General features: G+C 50.0%; 5 protein-coding genes across 5 annotated transcripts; 2 read left to right on the top strand and 3 right to left on the bottom strand.

The window, feature by feature from the left end:
* Positions 1-1,335: 1,335 nt before the first annotated feature.
* GUITHDRAFT_117046 (hypothetical protein) lies at positions 1,336-2,079 on the top strand (the record flags this gene model as incomplete). The annotated part of the gene is made up of 1 exon (XM_005823671.1): positions 1,336-2,079. The coding sequence occupies one exon, from the start codon at positions 1,336-1,338 to the stop codon at positions 2,077-2,079; it is 744 nt and encodes a 247-aa protein (XP_005823728.1).
* A 566-nt stretch (positions 2,080-2,645) lies between these two features.
* Positions 2,646-3,586, bottom strand: GUITHDRAFT_117045 (hypothetical protein; the record flags this gene model as incomplete). The annotated part of the gene is made up of 5 exons (XM_005823670.1): positions 2,646-2,753; positions 2,803-2,943; positions 2,991-3,071; positions 3,115-3,331; positions 3,381-3,586. 5 exons carry the CDS (start codon positions 3,584-3,586, stop codon positions 2,646-2,648), a joined length of 753 nt encoding a protein of 250 aa, XP_005823727.1.
* A 903-nt stretch (positions 3,587-4,489) lies between these two features.
* GUITHDRAFT_145492 (hypothetical protein) lies at positions 4,490-4,912 on the bottom strand (the record flags this gene model as incomplete). Its single annotated transcript, XM_005823669.1, has 1 exon — positions 4,490-4,912. The coding sequence occupies one exon, from the start codon at positions 4,910-4,912 to the stop codon at positions 4,490-4,492; it is 423 nt and encodes a 140-aa protein (XP_005823726.1).
* Positions 4,913-5,883: 971 nt separating this feature from the next.
* Positions 5,884-9,203, top strand: GUITHDRAFT_145491 (hypothetical protein; the record flags this gene model as incomplete). Its single annotated transcript, XM_005823668.1, has 6 exons — positions 5,884-6,256; positions 6,318-7,150; positions 7,326-7,385; positions 7,410-7,724; positions 7,784-7,953; positions 8,105-9,203. The coding sequence occupies 6 exons, from the start codon at positions 5,884-5,886 to the stop codon at positions 9,201-9,203; spliced, it is 2,850 nt and encodes a 949-aa protein (XP_005823725.1).
* A 94-nt stretch (positions 9,204-9,297) lies between these two features.
* GUITHDRAFT_155141 (hypothetical protein) lies at positions 9,298-9,633 on the bottom strand (the record flags this gene model as incomplete). The annotated part of the gene is made up of 2 exons (XM_005823667.1): positions 9,298-9,415; positions 9,477-9,633. Coding segments are annotated over 2 exons (224 nt in total), but the record flags the coding sequence as incomplete, so codon positions are not given.
* Between the last annotated feature and the right edge of the window lie 808 nt (positions 9,634-10,441).

The raw sequence follows: 10,441 nt of genomic DNA, 5'->3' as shown, positions 1-10,441 counted from the left end.
TTTGTGAAGATGTATATTCTTATATATATCCATGTCCAAATAGTCAAAGCCTTATCACTTTGTGACAAACAAGAAGAAGAGAAGAAGAAGCGTCAGAGGAGAAGAAGAGAACGAGCGATGAAAGATCATGATGATAATGAGCATCTTGACAAATACGACCATAAAGATAGTCCTAGTGACGACGCGACAACAAGTTTGTCGCCTCATGCATCTATACTTTCATCGATAGGCAGCGACGATGTTTCTCTACGTTCTGAAGCAAACATCACCATTGTAAGCGACCATCAAGATCACCCTCATGATCTTCCTCAACATGTCACAAATGGCAGCGTTGAAGGTGATTCAGAATGTCTGACCTCAAGCCTCTCACTCTGACAACGCAGACAGAGAGCCAAGTATGCATCAACATGTGACCAAGTTTGGTTGCAGAGAATCAGCGAGAGATTGTGAAGACTGAGATATTGAAGTACAGCGGAGTGAATATAGATGACTTAAACGACGAACGTCATAGTACAAGGGACGACAAGAGTACAGCTCGAATGAATGCTGACAGACAGGAAGTAAACAAGTTGCAGAATGCTCCGACGAGGCTAGAAGATGCTTGTGAACGTACCATCCCGTACTTCTCCGGGGGGTTTTCAAGGAAAAGCCCTGCGCAAGGATGAAATGCTTTGAGATCTATTACTCGTTCCGATGGAATGGCTTTTTCAGTCTGGTCACAATCATTAACAGCGAGTCAATCATCATTCAAGCAGAGATCAACTCTGTCTCGAAGTAAAACACTTCCTTGTCTGCTCTCGATAATTTCTGCCTGGCTGTCTTGGGTGTGGAAATTTTTGTCGGTGTAGTTGCACAGAACAAGCTTTCATGAAGTTCGCAGGTGAGTAAATAAATATAAAACATCAAATATCCAATTACAATTATACCCATGGCAGGCGCGACCTCGAGCGGTTATTAGCCCTAAACCCCTCTTCTCTGCCTGACCCCTGAGCCAGGCTCGTCGATTTCCTAAGTCCCGACCTAAGTCACAAACCAATTCCATCTCGTTGAGCTTCGTCCACTCATGAGACACTGAGGACCCCCTCTGGGGGCTCTTTCCTGAAGCAATAATAAGTATACAACTACGCCACGCATCCCTTGTATGTGCTCCTCCCCGCCCTCCACTGATCGCCTTGACTACTGACTTTCCCTCTTCTCTCATTCTTGCTGAGCTTCCATCTTCTCATAACATCTTTCTTCTTGTTCCACGGCAACTTTCTTCGTTCGACCCGGTTCTGTTCCCTACAGCGTCGTCTACAGCGATCAGCCGGTCTGTCGAAGAGCATTCTTTGCGATATGAGCGAGAGACTATCGGGGCCCCACTTCTTCCCCTATCGCAGGGTCTTTTTCGACCAGCAGGTGGCGAAGGAAGAATCTGCCTATCCAGTCGCTGGCCCCTTGACCGGGACGGTTGCAGGACGACGCAACATCCAGGTGCGTCAACGGAAACTGAGTGCCGATCTGGCTGCAAAAATCTTTCAAGAAAGAACATCCGATCCAACGAGCAAGTATGTGGAGAGCGAGGTGATCGCCAAGTTCTATGGGATCAGCTCCAAGACCGTCCGTGACGTATGGGATAGGAAATCGTGGGCAAGACACACAAAGAACTTGGTTCATACATTCAAGGAGCTTCCGCAGGCACAAAGGCAGAAATCAGAGCCCAACCAACCGTCGCCGTCGCAAACGGATAAGACCCACGAGAATCCTCAGGATAGTTGCATGCGGTTCTTGGTGAGCGAAAAATGTGAGCAAGGTGAAGGAGGAGGCGAGTCTGCATGCTCCAGCGCGCCTTACGTCGAATCTTGTTTGTCGAGATCAAATGTGCGGCGGAGCTCTTCCTCCTGCGACGAGAGTGATGCAAGCTTCGGACCCACCCGGTGGTCACGGGAGGAGAGCACTTGCGAGTGCTTGGATCAATCCAGCCAAGAGGGCCCCAACGAGATGGAGGAGATTGCGGTTGGCTCGATGGAATTCTGTATGCCTGAAGACACAAGTGAGTGGTGCCTACAACCAAGAGAAGCTCAGCGAGGTTTGGGCTGATTATCGTGTGAAAAGTGAAGACTTGTTTTGTTACTTTCATGGAGCAGTCTTTGCTCCGCCTCTGCGTTTTCACACTTTCGAAACCACCAGAGCGGTGTGAGAAGAATCTGTTGAGTTCATGAAGACCGGGCGAAGGTGTCTGGGCATTCAAGAGCCTTTATAGTGTAAATGCATTTTCGTGCTTGATTGCTTGTGTTGATGGTGCGTCAACGGGTTCTTGTATATTTAGTTTGCTCGTCTATTAGTGAGAACTTTTATTCGATGAATGAGATGCATCAGCTCCTATCCCTCCTTTTGTTATTCTTGAATCTTGTCCATGGCATCCACGATTCATCGAAGAGGCTTTGACTCTTTGAGCGCAGTATTCTTATCTATCTTTTATTCCTCTGCATGAAGTCAAGATTTAGAACCAACTCTCCATTTTGCATTGTTGCCAACGCCATCACAAGTGGTCTTTCTTCTTATCATGCAAGATGGATCTGGTAATTGGACTCAAGGCTAGTTCTAGGGTTCCGAAAAAAAGGGCAACCGACCTTGCGCTCCCGGATCCAGTGATCGGGCATTCGCTACGTCTCCTTCCTCTTTGCATCGATCGCCTCGTTCAGCACCCTTAAGATCTCCTTCATCCCCGTTCTCTCATCGTCGGGGACTCCAGACTCGATCACTTTGTGCAGCTGATGACCATGGGTAAGAGAGAGGAGAAGCTAGCATGACCGATCTCACCTCCTCCCTTGTTCTCAACAACTCTTCCAAGTCAACGTCACCCTCCTCAGATCTCGGCGGAGTGCTCCATCCACTAGATTCTCTAACCTTCTCTTGCAGCATGTCGAACTTGATCCGGGTGATTGAGTCCTCTCCGTACAGCTGCAATGAATCGGTGATGAACAGTCAAGTCGCACGTTCGCAAACACCTCATCGATGTGGTCCCTGCAAGCGTCTGCAGCAAAGTCTCCCAGTTCTTCTTCTTCAATGCTGTACATCATCTGGATGTTCTGCCCATCTCATGAGGTAAAATCAAGTCATGCCCATCTTTACCTCCATCCTGCAAAACCCTGGCCGTTCATCGTAGATCCTGCACAGGTGCTTGTCCTTGTCAAAGTTTTTGCACCATCCGTCCTCCCCCGCCATGTCGATGTATATCTTTCGATCCTCAGGGGACAAGCAGTCTAGATCCCTTTCCTCTGGGAGGAGGTAGCAGCAAGCCCCACACTTCTCTAGACACGACCAAGGAGGGCTGAAGAGTGTCCTGAGACTGTAAGGTCTTGAGAGGAAACAGCCGCAAACAACAAGATCATACATACCCTTCAGCATTGCTACATCTGAGCTTAAAGATGTTCACTTTGCGACAGTAAGCTTGGCGCCGACATCTCACTTGGTTGGAGCCACGAAGGAAACCTCTTGCAGTGAGCGTTTGAAACCCCAACGAATTCTGGAGCAGGCAGGCTACAAGTGACAGGACGGCAAGAACGTTGAATGACAAGTACATGGTAGCACTGCTCGAGAACATTCTTGAGAACGTATGCAAGGACTGGGGGCAGAACAGACCTGCGGGCCACAGGGATATCTATGTACACCCTTGCAAGAGAAGGTCACGAGAGGATTGGAAACAAGATCGAGCAAAGATTCAACACTGATGAGATACCAAGAGGAGATCAGGAAGTCTTGATTAGTTCGCAGTAACGTGTGGGTCTCCTCAATCTCACGTTGCTCTTCAAGGCTTGGTACTTGTTGTCTTGCTTGCACCTGACGGTGATACACCTCAACGACCAGGGGCCGCATTTCGGGGGCCGGCTGTCCGCCGATTGGTCTAATCAGACTACTGAGTAACTTCGAGGCTGAGGCCCCCCAGTCACCGATCCGATTGTCGGTGATCCGGGCCGGCGCCGGCGCCGGGCAGCGGCGAGAGTCCGCGGGGGCCGAGTCACTCCGACTCGACGGGCTGGCCGCGGGGAATCTTTAAAAGTTTCAACTTAGTTTTCCGAATGACTCTGTGAACGGGCCGGACTCCAGTCCGGAGTACTGGCCGGGCGAGTCGGAGGACGGCCGCGATGATTGCACAGCCAAGGAATTCGATGTTCCTGCCAGGGCACTGCGGCAACGACAACCGCCGGGGCGCCTTGCCGGTGGCAAGGCAAGTTGCAACGGTCACTGAGTTGCGGCAGTGCCCGGCCGCCGTGATCCGGCGGCGATGATCCGGGACGGGACCCCGGCGGTCATCCAGCATAATCAGTCATCATTCAATGTCGGATTGCTGGATTATACATGACTGAAGATATCCGTGACGATAGCTGCCCAGGCCACACGGCACTGCCGAGTCTATTTGAGGTGAAAATCGTTACTAAGCCAAGTTATATCCTTTCACCGTCCTCGGATGATTACAAATAATATCATTTCATTTTTAACATTAACATTAATCAGAGAATCTGACATTGCAGGCGCCGTACTTGCTCATTTCCTCTCTCAGGTCTTCAGATGTTCTCCTCAGTCGACTTTGAGCTAGTTCTAGCTCCTTGATCTCGAAGATTAAACTATTTTGTCGGTCAAGAAGCACACTATTCTGCTTCAGAGTCGTGTCAATAATCTTCTGGTCGCTCGGCAAGACGGACTTGGATACTTTGGCCTCGTTTTTCTCTATCTTATTATTAATTGATCCCAACTCCGTTCTTAGCACGGCAAGCCGCGAGTCTATTCTCCCAATTTCTTTCTTGAAACTTCGATTTTTCCTCAACATTTCCTGCGGTTGTTCAGGAGTTTTGTCGGGCTTTGCCAAGCACATGTTTGAAATAGGTTTCTGACAGTCCATGTCAAAGTCCAGACTTTGCGTAGCTCCCATTTTTTCGTAGTTCAGCTATATTGCATGAAGTTTTGATTTCCCTGTGAAAGAACCAAGGCCGAGAAACACAGTCTAGAACTTACGGACGATTCAACACCGGCGGTCCACGATCGTGAGCGGATCTTACACTCCCACACTGTGGATATGGAGGTCAACAAGTGTAGTTGGACTCGCAATAGTTGCGAAAGGTTGGAATCCGTACGACGTTGACAGCCTGGCCGATGTAAGAAGTTGCTGAAAAACGGGCGTGCACGAATGAAGTGGCGGAAACAAGATGCAGAGAGCTGAGATGGAGGGAGGAAAATCGATAAAGGGAAGGGAGGGAGGGAGGGAGGGAGGGAGGGAGGGAGGGAGGGAGGGAGGGAGGGAAAAAAAGAGGGAGGGAGGGAGGGAGGAGGGAGGAAGAGGGTCCTGATATGGCTGTACCTCGGAGTTTTCATAGGCTTCCGGGGCCGGGCTGGGGGTAGGGGTAGTTTGGGTGATTCCTCCTCTGCCGAAATATGTCCCTGGAGGGGTCCTTGATCAAGCCATGGTTCTGATGACGGGTACTTTACAGGATATTAAAGGGTAGTGGTCATTTCCTTCCATGTGGTAGGGTCCTCCTAAGGTTCGGAAGCCATGCTCCGATAGAGAAATACGGGGTCACATGACTAGAAACAATTTGGAGGGTGGGGTCCATGTAGTACCCATATTTTCTATTGATTTTCATGGTATTTATGTGGTAGGGTATCAGGATTCGTTCGAAAGGTGGGTAGTCACTAACATTGGGTTGAAAAGACTCAAAGGACATTGTCAACATATGTGATAGGTGGGGGTATACCATCAGGAAAGAGGGGGTACCCATGAGATTGAGGGGGGCGAATATTTTACACATCGAAAATGAAATATAAAAACCTATATTAAAATACTTGTTTTTTTTCTGTGTAAAATCTATCAGGCTCATAACCTGCCGTATACGAAGACAGGGCGCAATGGCGGGCAGGGGCTGGGCCCTGGCGCTGCTTGTTTGGGTCTGCCACGTGGGGGATCATGTCGTCATCAACTCTCAAGAGAACAGTAAGCCAGTCTCCATGCTGCTGCGAGCAGCCAAGGAGCAAGGCTGGCGCCGCTGGTTGCCGGGCGATGTCGGTTCGAGATTGTGGAGGAGGTGTGGGTGTGGAGGTATGAGGTCAGGGCGGATGCATGAGCGCGGATTGGGAGCCCTAGAGCTCGCAGTGATGCTGAGGCATCGAAGAGCAGGCGAAATGCTGCGCTTGAGAGCTCTTCGAGGAGGCTTGACCGATGGCGACGACAAGTACGTTCCGGGGATGATGCAGGACCTAAGCGATGATAGTCAAGCCGAAGGTATGGATCTCCGACGATGCTTGCGCACCTTACCAACCCATGTTGTTTTCTTGTGCTTCAGGATCAGCAAGGTATGCTAGACCACAGCTAGACTCCCTCTCCGTGCAGGACGCGACGGAGTTCTACATGAACCTCACGCGTATGGCTGCCAAGGGTGAGAAGATTCCAGAAGTATCGAGCCTGATGAGCCCCAAACTGGTGGAGCGACATCGAGCGCTGGACAGTAGAGCTTCATTGGACGCTGAGCACTTCTTCGGACTGGAGGAGACGGATAAACAGAAAGATTCGCAGGGCGTAAAGTCCCAGAGCATGAAGTCTCAAGTTGAGAGGGAGTCAACCCGCGCTGAGTCGATGACGGCACTTGACAAGGAATGGTGGGAGATGGAAGGGGAGATGGAAGAGAAATGGGATGAACTTGCAAGGAGTCTGGTGGAATTCTGTTGCAATGAGGAGATCCGCTATGAGGACGTTCAGGAACAGCAACAAGGTTTGCTAGGGTATTTTCCTTGTATGTTCAACGAGAGCAATTTCTCTCTCGCTGTAGCAGGAAGCCATACCTCCGGTGAAGTGAAACGTTTGCTACAAAAGCAGGTCAGTCGACATGTCTTGTTGAAAAATCCGCCAGATAATCACGTCAGAGAGTACGATGTCATCAAAGGCAAGGGAAGCCTCGTGGCATATGACATGTTGTCTGCGATTAGTGCAGCTTTCAACTGTACCAGAACGGAATATATGGAGTCAGTCTTCACTGAACATGGCACACATGGAAACATTGATGTCGAGGATGGATTGCACGAGATTGAGACGCAACTGGCATTGATCCCTATTGGCTTCACCTTGTCTGTGAAGGGAGTGAGTGATTCCGCTGTCGTTAATGGCTCATGGGACCTGCAAGTAAGTTTTGAGAACTTTGTCTGTCGCCTGTAGAATAATCGTTTACTCTACAGGAAGGGACGAATGGAACGATCCAGAAGCTTCGGTGTCAATTCTATCCTCCTGTCCAACGAAATCCTTACGTACATGAGTTTGCTTTCTGAACGCTTGGGCGGAGCAGTGAAAACTTTTGCAGGATCAGGCACTGGAGGACGCATGTCTTAGCATTTGGGGAGGGCCGTGGACTATTGATGAGGTGAATGAGAATATTAACTCCTAGGAACTCATTCCTTCCTTCAAGTGCAAGGTCATCACAATCTCTGCTAGCGCGATCAAGTTGTTCCGACTCGGCGCAGCGTGGGTGTCGGATTGTACCATCGGAGGCGAAGGGATGGACATGTTCGAGCTGGCAGGAGATGGAGTGACGGTCAGCCTCGGAGCTCGGCTGATCATGGAGAGGACTTCTGTGTTCCATACAGGGCTGCTGGGAGGAATCGGGGTTCGAGCAGAGGACAAGGGTTACGTGACATTGAAAGATTGCTTGTTCCGGGACAATGTATACGCTGTCGGGGTAACATGCAAGGCCAAGATGCAGGTTCTGTCCCTTCCATGCCTCTGTACCATGATAGCAGGAAGCTTACCGATTCCTGTCAGGTGCTGAACTGCAAGCTTCTGCAACAGCAATCAGCCGCTATCTGGATCGGGGCAGAGAACCAAACTTACTTGGAAATCAGGAACTCGACGATTAGGGGGGTTGTCTTCGAAGATATCGTATTTGAAAACCGCAACGAGACTGTGCGGCAACAACGGCGTAAAGAGTACAGGTTGGTCCTACTTGGTGGTTCCCACGTACTGCCCTCCCCTACTCTTTCCCTCTGTGCACACGTCGCTTTCAAGATAGTTTTCGTCTTCTTTTTCTATTCCTTTCCTTCTCGTCTCTACCCTGCCCATGATTCTCGACTTATTCTCCTGCAGTTTCCTCGGAACACCCGTGATGTTCGATTTCTTCCCACCGGACAACGATCAAAATCTGCCGGAGTCGGAGAGACTGTATCACGCAGTGGGATATTACATCTTGCGCCCGTCGGTCTTCATCAACGAGAGCAACGAGTTCCTTTCACATAGCGGTCTCAAGGGTGAAGAAGAGGATCTCCCTGCCTGGGCCAACCATCCGCTTGACAACTTCGTCTCTGACTCAGAAGGGAACTTGTACTTCGAGCCCGACGTGTCGGACGAAGATGACCTCTACTGTGCAGCTATAGAGGATGCAAGGATGGAAAGTGACGGAAAGCAGCCTTTGGAGTACGAACTTGCGGGAGGATTGCGCGTACGGGGCAAGCTCAACTACACAGCGGCAAGGTTGAAGTCAGAGCAGGAGAAATACGTCTCCACGCAGACGCTGCAGCGTATCCGCAAGTGGGTGGACCTGTACATGGCTCATCTGAAGGAGTTGGAGAGGAGGCGACAGGGACCTGATCCGATCTTCGACCCCGACAACGTCTACAAGCGAGAGCTCTGGGCGTGGGGGCACATCCGCACTGAGTGGGATCACTTGGTCAAGGATCGGACAGAGGATGACAAAAAGATTATGTCTCGCACCCTGGAGGAAAATCTCTATCCCAAGTTGCCCGACCCCGACGACTCGCCCCTCCTCTTGGACACGGATCTGGATCAGAACACTCGCTCCACCCTGTGCCCAATCCCGATCCCCAGGGATAGAAAGTTGCTGCAGAAGGTAGAACGCAAGATGGGGCTTCCGCTGCATCCGCAGGAGCCGCGAGGGAAGGCAGCATACCATCGTTGGCTCAACCAGGTTTGTTTGCAGGAAGTGCATATGAGCTTCGATGAGCTGCTGAAAAGAGACGGCGAGTCCAATCCGATTGAAGAAGATTTTAACACGAGCAAGACGGCAGCGGGTGATGGGACGGTGGCAGGGAAGGACACGATGGAAGGAGCGGGCGGAGAGGAAGAAATGGATATTGACAGGGAGTGGTCGAGCAAAGTCAAGGAGGAGTCAAGCTTTGATCCTGACTGGAAGCCGAAACCTGTGAGGAGGAAGAGTACCATGAGATGATGAGATGAGATGAGATGAGATGAGATGAGATGAGGGAGAGAAGAGTGGTTCCCTGCCGGAGAACAAGATGTAAAATAGAAGGGTGAGATCGTCAGTTTAACTTTTCATTTGTTATTTCAGGCATAAACGGAGAGGTTTTAAAAGTTTAAGAGGAAAAGTTGCCCTGGCCGTTGATAGCATCAGCCATCTCAACGGTGTTCTGTCCACCGAAGCTATTTGAAACAGAGTGAGGAGGAGAACAAGCACGATCGCAAATGTCAGAAGTTGTCTTACCGGATGGGCTCGATCTTGGTGATGTTGTCCTTGTTGGCAACAGGGCCAGCAGCAAGAGCCAACTTCCAGGCAAAGTGGGGAACGCCAGCCTCGGTCGAGAACTGAGGGAGGGATCCAGTGTTGTTCTTGTTCTTGATATGGAGGAGCTCAAACATCTGGAAAATTAACATCAGCTGGGTATAACTACATACCATGGAAATGATATATTCCTCTTTCTTGTATGCAACATATAAACACAACTCATGCACACAAGGCGAATGGGAAAGAAATGGGAAAAGATTAGTCCACGCCACACGCAATCAGGAAAAACTTGAAACAATGGCACAATATATCACATCACAATATGTAGAATTCAAAAAGACGAAAGATTCCTTTCATTGATACTGCCCCAAGGAATTGAATCAACGCGCAACGAACAAATCGAAAGCAGCAAAGGCAATGGTATTCTCACACCGAATAGAAATATACACAACAGAAAAAAACTTCAGTCAGTCATGGTCGAATAATCATGATACATCGATAAGAACGCAGCATGAGCATGAAGGGCGAGCATAGGAGGGAGGAGTTGCCGCAAGCACAGCCATCGAACTTCCATGCAGTTACCTCGAGTTTATGCAGTGCCCGATTTAGATCTTCGTAATTAAAAAAAGACCAGCGATTTTTAAAACCTACCCCATTTTAAATAGAATGAGTAAAGATACTGATAATGACCCAGGGGAGGGCAGAAGATCTCTCTATAATCGAGGAGGGCAGAAGATTTGTTAACACTCGGAGGCGGCTCCAAAAAAGGGCCAGCCAGGCCCACACTGAAGACAAGACTATAGCCCGGCTCTGTACCGCACGGTACCGTACAGGCGCGGCCTGGCCCGCCCCCGGGCCGGGCGGCGGCCCCGGGGCTGCCGCAGTGCCCAGTCGGAGGCTCTTACTAGGCTAAAGTTACTCAAGGTGCCAGACTCAGAAGACAG

This window comes from Guillardia theta (assembly GCF_000315625.1).
Source record: "Guillardia theta CCMP2712 unplaced genomic scaffold GUITHscaffold_104, whole genome shotgun sequence".
Taxonomy (NCBI): domain Eukaryota; class Cryptophyceae; order Pyrenomonadales; family Geminigeraceae; genus Guillardia; species Guillardia theta.
This window is presented reverse-complemented; position numbering and strand designations above follow the sequence as displayed.